Source organism: Quercus lobata, chromosome 10 (assembly GCF_001633185.2).
Source record: "Quercus lobata isolate SW786 chromosome 10, ValleyOak3.0 Primary Assembly, whole genome shotgun sequence".
NCBI lineage: Eukaryota > Viridiplantae > Streptophyta > Magnoliopsida > Fagales > Fagaceae > Quercus > Quercus lobata.
The window spans coordinates 58,501,907-58,524,972 of NC_044913.1; the positions used below are offsets into that span (position 1 = coordinate 58,501,907).

Sequence of the window (23,066 nt, forward strand, 5' to 3'; positions counted from 1 at the left end):
TGACTTCTTTACCTCCTCATGAAACCGCATCATATCTGGAATCTATGCTTAAACTTGCTAACAACGTGTTCAAATCTACACTATCATGGAGTGACCTTGAGTACTAAGGGAAAACACTTCACTCTTCTCTATGCTTATTAAGATATTATTGGTATTCATTCTAAAATGGAACTCAATAGACCAAATTTATTATTATGAGATTTGAAAAACTCATTGGTCTGTGTGGTCCGTAATTGTTATTTATATTTTCACAAGAAATGTTCTTTTCTTTTTTAGTTTACAAACTTTGGCATTACATTTTTATTGCTAAACATGACCGTGCGAACTTATGAAATTTTAAATCAAAAGATTTTTTTTTCTTGCATCGTGCGTGAGTGATCTTAATAGTCTTCTTGCTATATATTAACTTACATAATGTCATTGATAATTTGAAATGAAAGGTTTAGGACCATGAAGAGATCAAACAAGAGGCAGTTCCAAAGCTACTACATGAATCTTCAGAGAACAAGTTGAGCATAGATAATTTGTATAGCTTTTACACAAAAGCATAGATTATATGTTCATTTAATGGCAATATTGACATGTACAAACAGTCGTGCCATGAATTAGTTTGCTTTTTAAAAAAATAAAATAAAATTCCCCTAGCCTCCCCCCCCCCAACAACCAAAAATTATGCTTTATTATTGATTGACTAAGATCTACAACATATTTTGGGGAGAAACATTTTTGTAATAATTGATTCTTATATTTTAGTTTAGTGATTATAAAATAAAATAAAAATTTGTGAAAACTTCATTTAATAGTTCTTATGTTATAAAATGAAAACAAAGCTTTTATAAAATGCTCAATAACTCTCCAAAATGGTAAATTATACATTCTCCAGCTTTTTATTTGCATACTCATCTTACTGTATTATAAGTTGTATAATACATTATGTTTCCTTGAAATCAATTTTAAAAAATTTAAAATACTTTTAAATAAAAAAATATGGACCGCCTAACTTATAGAATATATAGTACACTATATCAATTATTCTCCATTGGATAATAATCACATTATTTTGAGTTGGGTTTGAGATTGACACTTATAAGTCTCATCTACATATCCCATTTTTCACTTAACATAATAATAATAATTATTATTATGTCAAAATTTTTGTCGCATCTCATGGGTCTACAGCTAGTACTATTAGAAATTGATACTTCGTGTGCATTTGGCATTGACTTAAAAAGCCAACTTTTGCTACTATTTAGCTTTTTTTGTTACTATTCATGGGTCTCATTGCACTTTTTTATACTATTCATAGGTCTTATGCACTTTTCGTGTGCGTTTAGCATTGGCTTAAAAAATCAACTTTTGCTACTATTCAATTTATTTTTGCTATTATTCATAGATCCCGTTGCACTTTTTGGTATTATTCATGAATCCTACTGTACTATTTTTGCTACCTTTTAGTTTTATCTAAAATTCAGTTTCAGTTAAATAAACTATTTCCAAACAAACACGAATGCAACTATCAAGTCAACCATAGTTTTTGGTTTTTTGTTTTGTTTTTTGTTTTTTTCTTAAAGGAAACAAGCTTGACTGTTGGTTGAAACACAACTCTAATATGAATCACAATCACGTAGAAGAGTATTATTATGTTTTCGCCATACATAAGAAATAAGCATTAATACTCTTATTAAAACTGTTGAATTTAAATATTAGAAGCAAAGAATTGCCCTTGGATTGTGTTATGTTGGAAAAGAAAATAATGTCCCGGGCAAAAAGAGAGATTTATATACCTGAACTTGTTTGCAGATAAATACATTTCTGCCCCCCAGGGCCCCAATTGGATAACAACCATCGAATAACCTAAATTTTTTGAAGTCAACTAGGAAAGTGAAAATATGCTAGGAAAAAAAAAAGAGAGGAGAAAAAAGAATGTTAGAGTATAATAGAAGAGTATATAATAGAAGAGAAAATGATTTGCAGGTATATGGTGTGTACAGTGTGAGCCGTATGAGGAACCTGATTCTAAATGAGCAAGAGGTGATTCGGCCCAGACTTGGACCAATTGAGCCCAGCTTTATGAAAATGAGGCTGCAATCGCCTTGCTTCATGGACCTAAGGCATAAGCATGTACCATGGACCAAACTAGCTAAAAGGCATACTAAGAATTTCGACAAGAGAAGAAAGAATTGGCCTAGGCAATGAGTTGTACAAGTTACAACCCAACCCAATTTCATTCCTATCTTTTGCTTTTTATCTTGTGCCAAGTTCTATACAACGTGATAATTGTTTCTTTGACTACTAATAGAGAAAAATTGAATTATGGAAAATTTGGGAATTCCAATAATGACATAATAACAACAATATATTTGTCCCAGCAAATGAAAGATCCTCTGTGAAACGCGACTTCTTTCTTCTTTTTCTTTTTTTTCCATTTTTTGAGAGAAAATCTAGTAATGTGGAATATTGTTTTATAATATAATTATACATAAAAAGTTCATTATTTCATAATTAATGTCATCCTAATTAGCCAACTTCATAAAAGATATATTAAAAAAAAACAAATTAAGGTACATAAACTCTTTTACATAATTAAACATATTAAAAGTTAATGAAATCTCATACATATTATTGTTTTTAAAATTAAAAAATAATCTCATACATGACTAAACTTACCAAAAAAGATTATAAAAAATCAGAAAAGTGGGTTTTTCTTTTTTTAAAAAGTAAAAAAGCCACAAAAACAATTACAATTCTTAAATGCATATTCCGCCCAAAATGCCAGAATTTCGTTGAAATGGCCAATATAGGCCAGAATTTGGGCCGAGATGAAATAAGAGTTTAGTGTATCAATTTATATATTAGAACACAATATTCCAACTAGAACAGCCAGAACAAAATGTAATTTAAAATATTGATTCAAATTAAAAGTATATAAATTTAAACAAGTCACTATTTTTTAGTTCTATGAAAAATCAACATAGTTGTATGTTCCAATTAACTCAACTAGTAAATATTTTCTTATCGAATAAGAAATCTAAGACTCAAACCCCGACTATATCGTGAACTAATTGGTATCCTAATTTAATAATACAAATAAATCAATATAGAGTAGAATTCATAAGATGAAATTCTATTTTATATATATATATATATATATATATATATCTCAATATGAGTTTTGGTTAACCCATGAGCCCTCTCTCTCTCTCTCTCTCTCTACCTAGATATTAAAATAAATAAATTTTCTTTTGGAAAATATTAATAATAATTTAATCAACTAATTAGTAACATGAAAATTGATGAATGCTTGCCACATCCCTCATGGCAGCTCAAGTTGCGTAAGTCACTGCTCAGTTTGCATTAGAATGATGTCTGTTATTAGGAATAAGTTGTGTTTATAATTCTTTGAAGTTTTACTATTAATTAAGCGAAGTTTCTCTCATACAAAAACTTCTTGTATGACAGTAATATAGACAAGTATGCTTAGGTGAATTATGTTCTTGCAGTAATTTTTATTTTTCTTTTGGCCACCTTGATGCGCATCTACATTTCACTTCTTTGAATTATTCTTTTATCACTTTTGGATGAAAAGGCCTAGGTTTTAATAATGAGCATTGTTATTATACTGGAAGAAAGTAAGAGCACCACAATACCTAGGGACCTGGAAGAACCAATATCTTTGACTTAACTACAACAATAGAGACACATTTTTTTCGCAAATTTGTAGCCTGGCATTCATAATTACCCTTTCAGATACCTAATATTTTTGAAAGAAACCTAAGGGGAAAAGATACATAATTTAGTATACATATGAAAGTTCATCACGGCAATTGCAAATATGCCAGGACTAACATATTCATGAACTGTACAGGAAAATCTATGCAAATATTTGAAATCTTCAAAATGTGTTGGACGAATCATGGACACTATCTAACCTCTATACACCTCTAAACATTACAAAAGATATGTAAAAAGCCTAGATTAGCTATTTGGCAAGAGGACAGCTAGAAGAAATTTATTTAATAACTTTTTACACAGATAAGTCATAATTGTAGCTCATCAAGAACTTCCACTTTCACAGAAGTTGTAAAAAGAAATTGGATTGGGTATATTCAGAGTCAGATTGACTGAGTTTGGTCCCACTTGATGCCTATTTCCACTAAAATCTAGCTTTGCTCAAACACCCTCCAAGTTCTGGAACATTAAGAGAGGAAAAGATTGTTTCAGATGAGAGACTCCCTTGGAAATTAGGTTCAGCTAGAATGGTCACAACTGGATGACAAGAAAATAACACTACGTGCAATACTTCTTATTGTATAGACATACGTTTCTGTTGACAACGGATAGTCTCCCCTTTTTGCAGAATTGGTTTGAAGATAGAACAAAGCAGCCACCTTCTTGGGCAATATGGATCATAGTAGCTTGCCATATCTCCCTTGCTTTGGCTGTAGGTCGAAAATAAATTTCAATGCCTACATATGGCAGCATAAGTATTAAACAAAAGACTGAAAAACTATAGTTTGTAAGGAAACTCAAGAATATAAAGGGAATGTTCAACAACCCGTTTAGACCTTATAAAAACACCTAATTGTGAAAATGGTGAGGAATCATGCTAAATTATTCTATAGATATAGTAAATTATTTTACAGATAGCAGCACAAGGTACACAAAAACACACAAAAGAGATTTCTTTGTATCCTACAATGACAATGTTAAATTGAATGACAAAAGAAAAGACATTAAAATAACACTCACTAGGAGTTCTTTTATTAGTAACTATGACAAGACTGTAAGTAAAAATGACAAAAGGTATACCTTCAGTATATAAAGTCAGTTCTTAGAGAAGACATTCTATTGTTGCGGCAAATGAGGTCACCTATTATCAAGATTGGAGTCTTAAATACAGGCAGCAATGATGTCTCCGCTGAACAGCACACTTCACATTCTAATGCAATTGGCATTACCTTTTGATGTTTTCCAAGATACCAGCCCAGGGAATCAAAAACTAGAATGGCACTAAAGAGTGAGTATCCAGCGCTTTTAACTATTCCCTTCTGGAAGTAGACTTCATATTTACCCATTTAAGTAAAGAACTGTCAACTTTTCAGACCTACATAAACAAACATTCGACGTGATTCAGTCAAAAAAAGAATAGAATTACATTTTCCAGTGGGTTATATGCGTCACAAGAAAATGCATTACAGTGAGTAATAATAAAGCTTAAAGCTGGAAGTATTGACTAGGCACAAATTTGTTCAACCTTGATTAGCAATTAGCTACTATCCCTGGTTCTTTTTTGGGTAGACTGCAAAATTAACTTATGTAACCATTGATTAAGCATTCATACCTGTATGTTCTAACTTTTTCCCTAAATTTGTGATGCCTCCCTAAATTTTTTCAAATCAGTTTGCAAATTCTCACAAAATAATCATAATTCTATGGCAAGAAAACTGTGTTGTATCTTGTTTCAACTTATCATTGACAATGGGGCTTTTAGTGTAGGAAATACAATTCAAATTGGATAAAAAGCACAGCTACGATATTTTAGATTTTTAGTTATAGAAGATTTCATTGATAGAAGTTTTTTTTTTTTTTTGGTAGAACATTGATAGAACTTTTCAGTCTTATTTCTGAGTAAAATTAAATTTTAAGCCATATTGTATTAAATGAATAATTACAAACAAAATTCGGCTTACAGAGACTTTTGTCCATTGCCTTGTCTGCAATCTGTAGGCTGTTACCCTCCATACAGGGATATGAAGTGGAGCACCCAAACAGGTTGGCCTCGTAGTTAAGACAACAAGACTGACAATAAGAGAAGACTGAAACAGAAATTTGGAAATACATTAATTGAAGCTTACTATTATATGCTCTCTACAGAGATTTGTAGCAGGGATTATCTGTGAAATGATTTTAACTATCAATCAAGTTTGCAAGATGGCAAGGCACTAGATGTATATCTTAGTGCATAACTTGATCTCAGACAAAAAAAAATGCATCAAATCTGAGTTTCAAGTTTCTCTTCTTAATTGGGTTCTTCAATTTCTTGTAGACGTCTGAGGACCGGATATCATAGTTTATGCCATTGATTAGTACTAAAATTTGAACATTCAAAACAAGATATATATATATATATATATATATGATCATAATCAGTATGTAAGGGTAATCCTTGATGTGTACCTCATAATCTAGAAAACTGCTGAAGTCACTGCAACAGAGACTTTAAGTTAGGAAACCAAAACATAGGATTTGAACAGCAGACAAATTGTCAGGAATCCTGTATATTCGAGGAGAAAAAGGAGTTATTCTGATTATATATATAGGAGATAGAAGCAAACTTGGTGAAAAGTGTAAATGCTGGAAAAGCCTAGGCCTTACTTGATTCATTGTCGAAGTGATACCTAATATACCCAATTGACATTTGCAGGTACATTCAAGTCATGGTTCCAGCTAACCTAAAACCAGAAGTCTTTTAGGAAAAAAAAAAAAAAACTTAAGAAAATAAAATTAGCTTAGCTAGAGAATAAATGTAACTGCAATTATGAAGTAATCCAATGATGAGTAAAACAGCTTACCCAACATTATAATTTGATCTCAAAAGAAAAAAGATGTTTACCTTCTCGTTTAATTTGATTTGAATCTCAAGTTATACTTCCTTATAGTGCACACTGTACAGCAAACCCTACAAATCTATTTAAAATAGAATAAATAATTTGTCTCTGAGTATTTCACATGTTTAAAACTAACTTCAGATGAATTCATAACATTAATTAACTTTAGAGAAGCTTGAAATATGAATAATGATAGAGACCTATCTAATCCAAAATTGGTTAGTGAAAGCTTAACAGTGAAGACAACGTAATAGTAACTAAAGAGCCCTAATCAATGCATTGTTGGTAGACCAGAATACACACACAAATAATCTCAAGAAGTTTAGAATTGATTGTTCAAACAAATATACTTGATTTTTGTTGTTGGATGGAAAATTTGAAGATCTAAGAATGCTATGCAGAAAAATGTGCTACTCTATATGAGCACACAATTTTGAACAAAAATTATGGAAATTAAAAATTATGTGCATAAGCTAGTCCATTCAAAGTAATATATTAAACCTAAGGACATTTGAGCAAAAATACCGATTTTAGATTCTTTAAGCTTAGCATAGGAGTCAAAAGTTTGTCTAGATAATTGGAACATGGGCAATCTTGATCAATCTATGCTGAGGTACATAACCTCTATTTGGGAAATGAAGGATTACCAGCATGGCATCATCTGTTATTTAGTGAGGCACCACACCCATGCTGGTAGATATCTCAACTTCTTGCAACTGTTTATAGACATCTCATCAACTAAATAAAGGTTCTGCAACTATAGTGGAAAGTCATCCACTCTTGTTTACTCTTTTTTATTTCAAAATATCTTACTTGCGATTGTTGAAGTAGATGAGGCAGCAACTTGAGCTTAGGCACACATAATGTTTGATTTGAGTGTAGCCTGAAATGTCGGACATCCTTTACAAAAATTAAAATGCTCCACTAAGAATACATCAACTAATTTTTCTGTCTTATATAGATCTAGATTATTCAACCAAACTCAGATAACACCCCAATGCAGGGTTAGTATTAAGGGCATTTACTTTTGAAACTCTGAAGAGAATCTAACAAGGAATTGGGAAGGTTTGTTTTCCATTGACCGGATATGAGAATCTTAAGTAATAGGGAAAACTTAGATTTCACAATCTGTAATCCAAGAATAAATCCATGTATGTCGTTAGAAATGGAAAAGAAAAAAGTTTCAAAATGAAAAACATGGAAAAGAGCAAATTAAGAAATGTGTACATGATTCTGAAAAATTCAATATAACACGAACAAGGTCATCAACACTCCCTATTGCAGTCAATTTTCCACTAAAATATAAACAAACAATGAATTTGAAAAGATTAACAATTTTAGTGAGTAGTATACAAAGTTGAGAATAGGAAAAAAAATATATTAATAATAAAATTTTTTGGAAGAGAGACAATAGAAGAGAAGAAGAGAACTCACAATTCTTAGTGAGTTTAGGAATAAAAAGTACTGGAATCAATTTGTAAGTCCGCCTTTTGTGATTTCTGGATTATGACCAATCTTTTGTCTGTAATATAAAACTTTGCAAGATTATAATTTAAAATAAATCCTCAACCACTGTGCCAAATCTTCCACTTAGGTTTCAATTGAGAGGGATCACACCTTTCTTTATTGGAAGGTAGTGCATTCTTGTTCTTGGGTTTCATTTCTTGAAAAGATTTGAAGCTGCCCCACTATTGTTGCAGAAGTTACAAGAAAACAAACACGTTACTTTCTAAATAAAAAGAAATTAAACACGTTAGCTCCTGCATGAGAACCTCAAATCCACATAGGGTTCCTTGAATTCATAAATTCAAAGGGCTTTATGAAAGAATTTACCCAAAAAGCATGTTCAATCGTGGCCAAAGGCTATGAGTTTTACTCCCAACACTATTTCCCTTCATGTCACCAAATTTCTAATAGTACTTTTCTACTTCTTGAATTTCCCGCACACTGAATTCTAATGAGCTCTGTTCTACATCACCCACCACTCTAGAAAGGTTCCAACATCATTAACATTTAGTGACTCCAATTGATGATATAAATAGGTATCATTATCAATATAAAAAGGATGAAATGACATTTACTCACCATAAACTTTTGAAGGAATTTATAATAAGTAGGGGAAGAAAATGAATGGTTCCTAGCCTTACTGCCCTGACCAAGTTCAGCAGGAAATCTCATATTCCATCTTTTTCCTGCCTTTGCCTTCATCAAGAAGAGCACATTATGGAAAGTATTGATGTAAAGAGTCATTTTTCATTTTTGAATATGACATAGGTGCTTGGTAATTACTGATCCTTAATTGTATTTCAAAATTCTAGCATTATGTTTATTATGCTCAATGCATTCTAACTTTTTCAGAAAAGAGGGCAATTATTGATCAAGTTATTAAAAAGTATATTAGAAAACCTAATGATTGGCTAAAGCTCATGAACATATAATATTGGGAAAATAAAAATAATTTTGTGGGAATTAAAACTTTCTTGATGACACTTATGCAAGCATTATTATAATAATTTAAAAATAAAATAAAAACCCATTTTTATGCTTTCTATTATGTTGGGGGAAGGGCAAGAAAAAAGAAAATAACAAAACCTTCGCAATAAAGAAAATTAGACGGCTGAAGTATCCAAACCTGTTTGCACAATAGAGGACCTAAGTTGAAAGTACCACATCTTCCTACAGATACATTATGCCCAAATTATGTGAAAGACTTGAAGAAAGTAAAATGTTATGTAAGAAATAGCAAATAATTTATGCATAAAAATCCACTATTTTATTCTACTATGAAAAAAAAAATACTAGTATTAGAGAAGAGAGAGAGTAGAAAGTCAGTTTTGGATGGACTTACCACTAGCCTTTCCTGATATCACATAAATTTCAAGATGCTACTAGAAAACCTGAGGCATTACATTTACTGCATCCTTCCTCTTGATGATGTAATAATGTGGTGAGGCGTTGCATGGGTGCACATGCATCAGCTTTGTGCAATCACATAATTCTTATATGCTGCTCCTTAATAGAATCTTCCCCTAGGGCCATCAGCAATAGAAAAAACAATTATAATATATGATGATTTTTCTGAATAACCTTCTCATATGAAAACATTGCGATAGGACATGAACCAAGCACAAAAGATTCCTTAGTTTATTGTTATTAATGTATGTGGCTAGAGCTTAATATCCAATAATTTGGCATTTATTTTATTGAGCTAAATCACTAGTCTAGTTTATTGTAATTAACATATGGAATAGTATAAAGCTTCAAGCTCCTCAAAATCTGAACCCATCATGAATAAGGAACTTTTATATGATATTGAAATCTCAAATGCTAAGAGGTCGAGTCTTGGTGGGATGGCAAGTGCCTTTCTCCAAAATGATAAGTCGTGAGTTCGAGTTTGGGAATTAGAAAAAGTGCTAAGAAAAAAAATGAGGTTGGAGTTGATTTACTAAGTTTAGTTACCTTCAAGTCTAAATTTTATTATTACAAAATGGTGGTCTCAATTGTTGGGATATGAACAAAATGAGATTTCATGTGTTCTTGGCCTAGTTGACTAATAGAATACAACCAACACTAATGCCAAAATAATTTCATAAGAATACTGGGAAAATTTTTTCTTCATCTTTTTCTAAATAAAAAGTTAGAGAATGTTGTAGAAAAAATGATAGCGAAGAAGAGATCTTTGGAATGAATGGTATATTATTTGGAATGAATTAATACTTCATAAACAAGAAGATATGTGAAAAACTTACCAACTTTGACGAACTTCTATTAAACTCCATAAAATTAATTAAATGTTCTTCCAACTGAATATAATATAGTTTGGACTGCAAATCAAGGCAATGATTTAATTCATATAATAAGAAATAGATTAAAAATAAGATCAGAGGAAAGCAAACAAAGAAAGGAAGACATTAGGGAAATTATGAATGTAATTAGTTGATTTGAAGTAGAGTATCAGAGAAGAGAAGAGGATTAAGTTTGAGATAACTGACCACACATTGTTGTGATAATATATGTGTGAACTTCAAACAGCTTCCTCTTTAATTCATTCCTCGTCATTGGACCAGAATTGGTCAATAACTCTCAGCACTTCTATCATTTATCTTGAGGCAGTTATGAATGAATAGGTGTTGCAATTTGGTGAGCTGTTACATGGCATCCACTTTAGGCCAGATAAAAAAGGTTCTTGCGTCCAAATAAGTACAAAGTGTTGAAGAGAGAAAAGGTTGCCCAACCACTCTGGCAAATTTTACATTCCATAATATCAACAAATTTACTAAATAATAGTTGAAATAAAGAACCACCAAAGGATAGATGTTGTTAGAAGGGTGAAATCAGAGGAAACGAAAATGAGATTTGGGGGAACTCACCAATTTTTGATGAACTTCAACCAGATAACGCTCAAATCAACACTCCATTAGACTGGGAGCACTCATTAACCATTCTGGCAGCAACCAATAAAAAATATCCAGCTTTTACTGTAAAGTGAGCATAACATGGTAATAACTTCTGGCAAATTATCGACCACTCTGAATAACACCGGAGAGCATCTCTTTAGTAAGGGATTAGATCTCTTCCTTTGCTACCAAAAAGTAGCATTCTTGTACCCAAAATTCAGCTCTTGAAGAGAGAGAAAAAATTTAATCATGCACCAAATCAGAAGCTTCCATTGAGAGCTCATCTGCACAGCTCAAAAATATGACGCCTCAAACTAAGAATGCACCTAGGTGTCAAAGTTTGGCTGATTGAACAGGGCTTTAGAATGGTGAAGAATCCTGTGCCAAATCAGAAGCTACGGTTGGCTCTTATATCAAAGAAATACTATGTACTACTAGTGGCTTAAATATTTTGAAATATTGTCTAAGGAAGGATGCATTGCCATGAACAAGATTTACAAACTAGATGCACACAATATAGATACAATGCTACCAAGATTTACAAACTCACTTTTTAAAATTTTTGAATTTGAAGTATTAGAAACAAATAATTTTTGAATTTAAGTATTATAAACAAAGAATCACGCTTGCATTTTGACATGTCGGTAAAGAAATAATGCCTTGGACAAAAGTAGAAATTTAAATACCTGAACTTGTGTGTCAGATAAATACATTTCAGCCCCCAATTGGATAACAACCATCAAATAACCTAAATATGTGAAAGTGAGTACATGCTGGGACAGAAAAATGAGAAATCTAAAAGAGAAAAGGAAGAACATGAATTGTTCCTATCCTTACTGCCCTGACTTAGTTCAGCAGGAAATATTATATTCCATCTTTTCGCTGCCTTCACTTTCATCAAGAAGAGCACATTATGACTAGTATTGCTGTAAAGTGTCTATTTTTCATTTTTGAACATGACATAGGCGCTTGGTAATTAGCGATCCTTAATTGTATTTCAAAATTCTTGCATTATGTTTATTATGCTCAGCGCATTCTAACTTTTTCAGAAAAGAGAGCAATTATTGATCAAGTTGTTAAAAGTATATAAAAAAATCTAATGATTGGCTAAAGCTCAAGAAAATATAATATTGGAAAAATAACAATAATTTTGGGGGAATTAAAACTTTCTCAATGACACTTACGCAAGCACTATCATAATAGATAATCCATTTTCATTCATTATATTATGTTGGGGGAAGGGCAAGAAAAAAGAAAACAACAAAACCTTCACAAGAAAGAGAATTAGGCAGTTGAAGTACCCAAACCTGTTCATGCATTAGAGGACCTAGGTTGAAATACTACCACGTCTTCCTACAGAAAAATAATGCCCAAATTATGTGAAAAACTTGAAGAAAGTAAATATTTTATGGAAGCAAAAGAAAAAAAAATTATGAATAAAATTTTTCTATTTTATTCTAATATGAAAAAAAACATTTCTAGTATTAGAGAGGAGAGAGTAGAAAGTCAATTTTGGATGGACTTACCACCAACATTTCCTGATATCACATAAACTTCCTCTTGATGATGTAATAATGCAGTGAGGCATTGTATGGGAGCACATTCATCACCTTTGTTCAATCATAAATTAATTAATTGTTCTTCCAACTGAATATAATAGAATTTGGCCTGCACATCAAGGCAATATATTTAATTAATAAATAAGAAATAGATTAAAAAAGATCAGAGGAAAGCAAATAAAGAAAGGAAGACATTAGGGAAATTGTGAATGTAATTAGTTGATTTAAAGCAGAGTATCAGAGAAGAAAAGAGGATTAAGTTTAAGATAACTGACCACACACATTGTTGTAATAATATATGTGTTAACTTCAAACAGCTTCCTCTTTAATCCATTCCCTGTCATTGGACCAGAATTGGCTGATACTCTCAGCACTTCTATCATTTAACTTGAGGCAGTTATGAATGAATGGGTGTTGCAAATTGGTGAGCCAATACATGGCATCCACTTGCATCCAAATAAGTACCAAATGTTGAAGAGAGAAAAGGTTTCCCAACCACTCTGCCAATTTTACAGTCAATATATAAACAAATTCAGTAAACAGTAGATGAATTAAAGAAACAAGAGGGGTAGATTTTATTAAAAAGGTGATATCAGAGGAAAAGAAGATGAGATTTTGGGGGAACTCACTAATTTTGATGAACTTCACTCAGATAGTAATTCAACAACCGTCAACCATTCTGACAGCAACCAACAAGAAATATTCAGCTTTTGCCGTAAAGTGAGCATCTCTTTAGTAAGGGATTGGTCCACTTCCTCTGTTCCCTGAAAGCAGAATTCTTGTACCCAAAATTCAGATCTTGAAAAGAGAAAAAGTTAACCCTGTGCCAAATCAAAAGCTACCATTGACGCCTCATATCTGCAGCATAAAGATTCTCAAAATATGACTCCTCCAACTAAGAATGTGCTTAGGTGTTAAAGTTTGGCTGATTGAAAACTGAGGCTAGAATGGCAAAGAATCCTCTGCCAAATCATAAGCTACCATTAACACTTACATCAAAGAAATGCTAAGTAGCACTAGTGGCTTATATGTTTTGAAATATAGTCTAAGGATGCATTGCCATGAACAATATACACTACATATATCAGAAAACGAACACAAAATAGATGCAACGCTACCAAAATTTACAAACTCATTTTTTATTTTTTTTATTTTAAGTATTAGAAACAAATAATTTTTGAATTTAAGAATTATAAACAAAGAATTACGCTAGCATTTTGTTATGTTGGAAAAGAAATAACACCTGAATTTAGCCCCCAATTGGATAACAACCATCAAATAACCTAAATTTGTGAAATAGAGTATATAAAAGAGAAGTGGAAGAATAGGAGATGGACTTACCGCATTGTTTTTGTATTACTTTGACCAAATACATCTTCAACTTCTCTAATTTGGTGAGCAGCCCTTGAATTTTGATCATTTGCAGCTCTTGAAGAGAACTTTCCTTTTTCTTTCTTTTTTTCCCTGTGAGAGAATAAGGAATAAATCAAATTAAAGAAAAAATCTATGCGTAATCTTTGATAATTTTCTGTTTGATTAATTCAATATGAGAAAACTTACCACTCTGATCTGTCTTGGACCAATATGCACAACTACCCTTTAATCCGTTTTCAGTCGATAGAGATATTTGGAATATGGGCAATTTTGAGCCACTCTGCTCCGCTTCCCTTCACACATCTTTCCTTTAATTTGGGGCAATCATCAATATCTAAATGGGTGAGGTGTTGCATGGCTCCCGCTGTCGGCAGATACATCAGGTTCATGCAATACCAAAGATACAAGTTTTGAAGAGAAGAAAGGTAGCCCAACCACTCAGGCAAAGCTTCCATCTGTTCAAAATTACATATCCAGAGTTGTGTTAGGGCAGTAAATCGTTGAATATCTTCTGGGAGAGAGTTGAGTTTAGCCCATCCATACAATGTTAGTGTTTCAAGGGATGCGTGTTGGATGGAACTGAGACTAGGGAAAGCATCCAACTCCTCACAAAACTCACCAATAGTCAAATCCTTCAAGCGAGTGAGGCAGTCTAACCCATCTGGCAAACCCATCAATCTTTTACAAGATGTAATTGTTAAAGAGGAAAGTGAATGCAAATCCTGTAGATTTGGAATTGATATCAGATTTGGACACTCACTTATCTCCAATGACGATAGAGATATACATGATTCTAGCCCAGTTGGTAGAACTTCAATACTACACGATATTGTTAGTCTTCGAAGAAGTAACGCCACACCTTTTATACTTGGAAAGGACCTCAGATTAGGACAATATCTTACCTCGAAATTCTCAAGGGAACGAAGAGTGTGCAGTCCATCCGGCAAATAACTCAATTTCTTACAGTTTAATATTTGCAGTGACCGAAGAGAAGTGTAGAAGCCCCATACATCCCCATGTGGTGATAGGGATACCAAATCATCACAATTCAATATCCTCAAAGACATAAGACTCGAATTATTTTTCAATAACTGCTCTGGCAAAGAAGCAAGTTCTGAAATTCCCCCAATATAGAGAGACGTTAGAGTGGTAAGCTTGCTACTAATTTTTTCAAATGTTGTGCTATTGGTTTTGACAATATCTAATTTCTCAAGGGAAGGAAAATGACATGGAGCACTTTTCAGTTGCTCACAGCACTGAATGGTCAAAGTCTTAAGGCAAGGAAACACCGTTCCCGTTGTTGTTGGCTCCATCGCATCCGTCCATTCAACTAGATTTCGCATAAAACACAGTCTAAGACTTTTCAAACACGGGAACAATATTTTGTCATTATAGTTGCCGTAAAACTCGGTTCCTATAGATCTTACATTATCCATACCATGTATTTCAAGATCCCTAAGACAAGGTAGAAGCCCGAGAGTGGGAAGAACCTCACATTTCTTGCAACTAATTAATTGGATATTAATCAAATTGTCATATAGCAAAAAGCCATCCCTTGCATCACGACTTGTCAACATCCATGATGGGAATTTCTCCCCTCCAAAACCATTAATTGTTAAGCTCTTTAAATATCGGTGAGGTTGGAGTCCTTCCAAAACCTCTTCATCATTATTGTGGTTGCCTTCTCTATTCCCACTCCAGTAAAATCCCAACTCGTATACTTTGGCCTTTTCTACTAATTTGGCGTTTTTGGAGGCTTCTTTATCTTTCACATGCTCTAGCCTACGGATGATTAGTTTTCCTTTTAGTTGATTTAAGCTTCCCAATTCTTCGATCCGAAAACCTGTGCCTTGACCCACAATAAAACATTGCAAAGTTTGCAGACAAGTCAACTGCCCTAAGCCTTTAGGTGTTTGCCCATAAAAATAAATATGTCTCAAATTAATCAAATTTTTTAGATCTTCTGGAAGCTCTTTGAGATTATAACAACCTTCGATTCTTAAAGTTTGCAAATTGTAGAGCTTGGTAATGGCCTTTGGCAACGCTTTGATGGAGGTACTAAAGATGCTGAGAAGTCTCAAATGTATTAATAGGCCAATTGAACTTGGCAATTCTTTTATACTTTCTCCATATAATTTTAAAACACGCAAGTATTCAAAATTGAATATTGTGTTGCCAAGTGCAGCATTTTCTGAAATAAATGTGCGCAATTTGTAGACACCATGTTTTAAAAATGGAATTCTCGGTATAGTTTTGCTATTAGATTGGATCACCAAACGTCGTACAAGGCTGATATCATCTACCAAATCCTCATTTAAAATTAGGGTCTCAGATTTTGATACTAAGAGAGCTAGATCATGTACCAAATCATGCATCTTGCATATGATAATATTATCATAATCATCCTTTTCCTCATCTTGGAATAAGGAATTTGCCAATAAGATATCAAAATTCCTATTACCAATATCCTCCATCACTAGACAACTTCCTAGTGAGGGTTGAAGGAACCCTTCGGCCATCCAAAGCTGAATTAATTCTTCCTTATTAATCCTATAATCTTTAGGAAAAATTGAACAATATGCAAAACATTGTTTAAGAGATGGTGATGGAAGATGATCAAAGCTTAATTTTAATATTGGTAACATTTCATTACTACCATTTAGTGAATTCCAAATTTCATTGTTTTGAATCGCTAGCCATTCACTTTTCTCCTTTTTACGAGACATCGTCCCTCCTAGGACTTCTGCAGCTAATGGGACCCCTCCACATTTTTTTGCAATATCCCTTCCAATATCCTCTAACTCTGGAGTTAGTAGAACTCTTTCATTAAGAGATACTTTTTTCTTGATGATGGACCAGCATTCATCTTTAGATAGTTTTTTCAAGTTATGTTGTGGAAGTGTCTCTGTGATTTTTGCCACATTATCACTACGGGTTGTTAAAATAATGCTGTTTCCCACACTCGAATTAATTCCTAAGAGACAATTCCTTAAATTATCCCATTTTACAGATTCTTCATTCCATACATCATCAAGTATGAGAAGATATCTTTTGCCTTGCAACTCCTTTTTTAGGCATTCTAATATTGTATTCTTATTTTCATATGCACTTGGCTTCTCGGTAAGGGATTCTAGAGCCTCTCTCAAAATCCTTTTATCATTGAAATCATCAGAGACACAGACCCAGATTGTCTCATCAAAATGTCTCTTTACTAGCTCATGATTGTACACAAGTTTTGCTACAGTTGTCTTCCCCAAACCTGCCATTCCTACAATAGGAATGACCGAGAGTTGTTGATTGGTTGCACGTAGCAGCAAGTCTACTATTTCTAAGACATGATTTTCCCTTCCTACAATTTCTGAATGATCAACAGAGGCGTCTGTCTCTCGGTTTGGGATTATCTCAGGATTTGCATTTACTAGTTTTGCTCTAGTAAGTCCAAATCCATCTGCTTCTTCATTAATCTTTTTTAGCGACTCGCTAATGGTCTTAACTTTGTTAGCCATCTTGATACGAAATGCAATGGGGTTTGAAAATGAAAAGAAGAAGCATACCTTTCTTTTCATTTGATTTCGGATCTCTACCTTTCGCCGGAGAATCTCGTAAGCAAGCTCATCCAGCACGTCATCAGCATCATAAGCAAGGTCTTTAAGCCTCTGCAGCCAGCGCTTCACCGACAGGTCAGTCACTTGCTTTCTCTCTGCATCAGCCAACAGATCTTGGATCATCTCCACTGACTGACGAAGCTGTGTTAGCTCGTCCTTGAAACCCCAAGCAAGATTGATCTGCTCAGTAACAAGTGAAATCAGCTTGCTTAGTATTTCCTTAGCAACATCAGTAACGATAGCCTCAGCCATGTTTTCTCTGGTACGTAATCAGGTAAAAATCAGAAATAAGCTAGAAGTATTTGGAAACTATAGAGGATTCAGGATAGTAAAGACTATTTATATAGCTAGAAGTATTTATAAACTAACATCAAAAATACTTTGCGTGCGAATCTGATTAAACTGTTGCGTGCGAATCTGGTTTCTCAAGAAAAAAAAAAAAAAAAAGTTTTTTCTGGTACCATTCTTGAGTCTTACACTCCCACTGCACTGTTTGTAGGCCCGCCTATTACGTTCGTCAGTCTCTTTTATCCATATTGGAGCCTTTATGAAATGGGTATATCATATCACTAATATCAGCACAATTCAGCGAGGGGTCTAGTTCGATCATCATTAATATATTTATGGGCTTCAGCAAAGTATATATAATTATATATTGCCAAATTCAAAACACATATGTAGTCAGACGTGGCAAATCAGGTGGGTTGTGTGAGTTCAAGTCGGGTCAATTGAGTTTGGGTAACAACGGATCATAGGTCGGGTCATTTGGGTTACGGGTTGGGTCAGATCGATCATATTTTTTCATATGAATTTTATAAAAAAAATTGCATTTGTCATTTGGTAAGTCATGCAGCAAATTACTTAGTTTAAATTCAACTCATGTCATGAGTTCTCTTATTGGATCAACAAAGAATAAACTTTGTTAATAGGAGGAATAGGATCCATTAAAAGAACTTGACCTCAAATTTGACTAAAAGATTCATTCAACCTATGAGTAACTGCATAACTGAATCACGATGCTGAAGCTCATTGATTTTCTCATTCACATTGCATATACATTTACCACATGAACAGCAAGGGAATGGGCTAAAATTCTGGATTTCATCCCAAAGAATTGTTAACTGAGTAAAGTAATCACTCACAGAAATAGCACACAAAAGAAGAAATTATTTTGACAATCAATCAGCATGTAAGATGGCATTTCATGAAAATGTAACAGTGCAGTAAAGTTTAGATGTTGCTGAAACAAAGGGCTCGAGGTTAGCCAACCATAACCCAAAAAGGAAAAAAAAAAAAAAAATTCAATAAGTGGATGACTTGTTAGAATTTGGTTGATTAGAAAAGATCCAATGCTAAGTAAATAGGAGATGGAAGAAACCATGGTGTAAAAGCTGGAAAACTTAGACTCACCTGATATTTTGTTGATTAACTAAGAAACATTTGCAGATATAAACGCAGTATTATTCCTATTAACCAGCAACCAGAAATTTGACACGGCTTAAAAAAAGTAGAAAAAACTCAGAAAGAGTAATATGGCTTACCAAAAATTTTGTGAACAGAACTTGATATCAGACAGAAAATGCCTAGGCTCTCTTGAGGAGGTGCATAAAACACCTAAACAATCAGCCATGTCCAACAGAAATCTATTTTTAGTCTTAACGTACAAGGCATTAAACTACAATTGTGATACTTGGGATTCACCAAATAAAACATTCATGAAAGCTTACCAAATATTAGTACCACAATTTTGTCAAATATGAATATCTATCATTGAGCTCAATCTCCAGTCTCAAACTGTCAAAGAGAAAATCTCAAAGGTGCATATTTCGTTCCAAATCATAGAAAATGAATAAATTAAAAATTAAATTTAAAAACATAGATAAAGATAACTTTATAAAGCCTTCAAGAATTCAAGATCAGTGACAATCAATTTGCCACCAAATTTGAAATTTAAGAAAGAAGAATGAATTTGGGGAGGAATATTAGAAGAGAAAGGAGGGTGCATGACTTATGAAGATCAGTTATCTACACACACGAAGTCATTTCGTTCCATTTCATTATAATCACAGTTTCTAAAATATCAAGAAATTTAGAAAGTAGCACACAAAATAGAGAAATCCTGAAGATTAGATTTTGTTAAAAGGGACCAAAGTGGACCGAATGGACCAAAATAATATTCAAAGTTTCTGAAATATCAAGAAATTTAGTAAATAGCACACAAAATAGAGAAATCATGAAGATTAGATTTTGTTAAAAGAGACCAAAGTGGACCGAATGAACCAAAATAGACTAAAACGGACCAAATGGACCGAAATGTGACCAAATGGGACAGGAGTGGACTGAAGTGGACTGAGCTTGACCAAATGGACCAAAATAGACCGAAGTGGACCGAATAAACCAAAGTGATGCTACTAGTGTGGTTGGGACTAGATTATAAGTTAGCTATTTGCTTTTTAATTTTTATGTACAGCTTTTCAAAAATTCATTTTTTCTTACTTTTTTAAAGTACAAGTATATTTTAATACACTTTTAGCAAAAAGCTAAATAAGAATAGGAAGAATAGAAAAAATCTCTCTTGTTTTTCCTTGCTGTCACACACACAAATTATCTCTCTCAAAGGCAGCAGCACCTTGTACTCTCCTTTCTATTTTCTTCTTCATGCATGGCTCTCTCTCTTAGCTGTCTTCTTTTTTTGAGCAGCTTCCTCTTGGCTGCTCTCTCAATTCACTTGTGTGTTCATCTTTTTTAGCAACACACGCATGCCTTTTATATAAAAGCATGCCCTCACACTCTTAATTCAATTAGGAGTAGGAATCTTGATACAGCACGTACAGTACTTAGCAAGGAATTAGGACTCCTTACTATTCAAGCCTGTCACAAACTCATTAGAGAGTAGTGATTAGATGCGGCTAGACTCCTAGGAACACACAAAGTATATACTGACCATGTTCTCTTATTTCAACTTGATATAGGAGTCTTCATCACTCTGGCTTTTATTCTTCATGGGCTAGACTATGGTGCATATGCATCCAACAATCTCCCCCTCTAGCCCACCAATGGGAGGAGACCTTCATTCTATCTCTTAAATTTATTCTGTGTAAGTCAAGCCAACACAAGGCTTGACCTTCTTCATTATTTTCACCAATACTGAGAATACCTCATCAACGTCAATGCCTGTCATTCTCAAATAATTAATCTCATCTTGGATTTCTTTAATCCAATCTCTTAGCTTCCCCTCATTAGAAGTCCAACTATTCTTGAAGCTAACAATTCAATGTTCTCCAGTAGTCCTCTTCTCGCGAGGGTCAACAATCTCTAGTGGAGGATATTGCTCCCCTTGCTCAAGACTTCCAAGGTCTTTCACTTCATCATCATCCAATGTAGCCTTAGCATCTTCATATTCTTCATCACCTATCACTTCCTCTTCTAAAACACTATTAAGCAATGAGAATTTCACCCTTTTGACATCATTACCAATCTTAACTCTCAATTGTGGAGTTTTCTCAAAATCTTTAATCTCATTGAACTTCTTCTTACAAATTTTAACATGAGTCCTGTGCATACCGCAACATGCATGTCCTCTTGCTACAACCAATGGCCCCTTAGTAAGTTTCCATCTTCCATTACCAAGGTAGTTACAATAACCAGCTCAATCCATAGTCAATGTAGAAAACACATTCATCCTTAAATCTGGAACATGTCGCACATCCTGCAACGTCATAATGCTACCAACATTTGTTTTGATGCACACATTACCAATTCCCTCAATTTTTGAGTAACCCATCTTCATTGTACCAAAATCTCCTACTTTGTACGTGGTAAACAACCCGTTCATAGGGATAATATGATGGGGGTCTGCAGAATCAACAACCCACTCAACGTCATTATTAGCAACATGCTTACACTTTTGCTTTTTAATAGAGAGCACCACAACATCCTCAACAATCACAGTAGTTGTAGTATTTTTCTCACTATCATTCTTTTCATATTTTCCTTTATTTTGTTCCTTATTCCAATGCCAACAACCTCTTCTTAAGTGATCCTTTTTCCCATAATGGAAGCATTCTCTAATTTCCTTGAATTGAGATCCATCTCTTGATTGTGACCTACCATTGAATTTTCAATCATTAGGTCATTTGCTTCTACCTCTACTCTTGTTCTCCGTGACAAAATCTTGATCTTGTGCATTGTCTATATTCGCATCTCTCCTGCGAACCTCTTGAGAGATTTTGAAGCTTGAAGGATGAACAACAATGGCGAATGAGCAAAACAAACAGAGATGAAAGAAGAGAGAGAGCGAGAGAGTAAAACAAAAAAGAGAAATATGAGAAATTGGTTTCTATTTCATCAAGCTTAACCAAAAATGCATAGCACCTACTCTATTTATAGATTAAGTACATTACAGATTGAGCATTCCAAAGAGCACAACTACTCTTAACAAACTCAAAACTAATTCCAAATTATACTTCATAAATTCCGAAATGACAGCCTGGCTTGAGTGACAGTTAGAGTTGGAACCATAACCGTATAATTTCAACAGAGAGAGTACTCCTCGCATTAGATAGCCTTTAGGAGAGATGACTCCAAAATGGCACCGTTGAACACTTATAACAGGTAGATATAAAACGGCACCGTTCCAATAAGTTGAACGACACCGTTTCTTCTTAACTTAGTTACTTTCTTTAACTAAGACACAAAACGACAACGTTTTAGTCTAAGAGCCGTTAGACATAACACTAGCCGTTATGAGTCTTCTTCTTCTATTTTCAATTTTTGAGTTTCATGCTTCCTTTAACACCTCTTCACTTAAAATCAAATCTCAAATATCATTATATTTGAGTTTGTTTTTCCCTACAGAATTACTCACTGCCATTCTCATAGCTTCCCAACTGTTTGGTAAAGAAGCCAAAAGAATCAATGCACAAACCTCATCATCAAATTCAATTTCCACCGTGGATAATTGATTTGTGATTGTATTGAACTCATTCAGATGGTGCGCTACAAGAGTGCCTTCTACCTTCTTCAGATTAAATAACTTTTTCATCAGATACACCTTGTTGTTAGCCAACGGCTTTTCATACATGCTAGACAAAGCCTTCATCAAATCCACTATGGTCTTTTCTTTCACAACATTGTGTGCAACTGATCTTGATAGAATTAATCGAATAACTCCCTGTACCTATCTATTAAGAAGGTTCCAGTCTTCATCCTTCATAGTTTCAGGTTTCATCCCCAAAAGAGGTAGATGCAATTTCTTCCCATAGAGATAATCTTCAATCAGCATCCTCCAATACCTGAAGTCTGTTCCATTAAACTTCTCAATTCCTGAAGCCTTGCCTTCTACTCCAGCCATCACTTCCACTCTAACCTGGCTCTGATACCACTTGTTGAGTCCCAAATAACATTATCAACAATATTAGCAATCCGAAATAACAATCACACACAAAAAAACAAATATTTATGTGGAAAACCCTTTCTCTTTGAAGGGAAAAATCATTGAACAAATTTCGAATAATTTCACTA

General features: G+C 33.6%; 1 protein-coding gene and 1 long non-coding RNA gene across 2 annotated transcripts; both read right to left on the minus strand.

Moving 5' to 3' along the window:
- Positions 1-4,362: 4,362 nt before the first annotated feature.
- Positions 4,363-14,834, minus strand: LOC115965800. Its single transcript, XR_004086157.1, has 23 exons — positions 14,125-14,834; positions 13,906-14,028; positions 13,194-13,526; positions 12,840-13,064; positions 12,313-12,358; positions 11,692-11,753; positions 10,979-11,383; positions 10,601-10,847; positions 10,358-10,432; positions 9,457-9,637; positions 9,241-9,284; positions 8,694-8,810; positions 8,442-8,594; positions 8,226-8,337; positions 8,043-8,130; positions 7,422-7,903; positions 7,256-7,324; positions 6,573-6,665; positions 6,376-6,452; positions 6,178-6,274; positions 5,691-5,816; positions 4,810-5,104; positions 4,363-4,466 (listed from the first exon to the last, which is right to left on the minus strand). It is a non-coding gene; the product is annotated as an uncharacterized LOC115965800 (long non-coding RNA).
- A 368-nt stretch (positions 14,835-15,202) lies between these two features.
- LOC115965087 (putative disease resistance protein RGA1) lies at positions 15,203-18,078 on the minus strand. The gene is made up of 3 exons (XM_031084289.1): positions 18,005-18,078; positions 15,366-17,802; positions 15,203-15,268 (listed from the first exon to the last, which is right to left on the minus strand). Exons 2-3 carry the CDS (start codon positions 17,793-17,795, stop codon positions 15,203-15,205), a joined length of 2,496 nt encoding a protein of 831 aa, XP_030940149.1. The 5' UTR covers positions 17,796-17,802; positions 18,005-18,078.
- Between the last annotated feature and the right edge of the window lie 4,988 nt (positions 18,079-23,066).

Bases quoted from the DNA above. Each gene is read 5' to 3' on its own strand.
- LOC115965087 (XM_031084289.1), bottom strand. From the start codon at position 17,795: ATGGCTGAGGCTATCGTTACTGATGTTGCTAAGGAAATACTAAGCAAG. The intron at 15,269-15,365 runs GTAAGATCTATA...TGCGAAATCTAG, and splicing joins AAATACATGGTATGGATAAT to TTGAATGGACGGATGCGATG.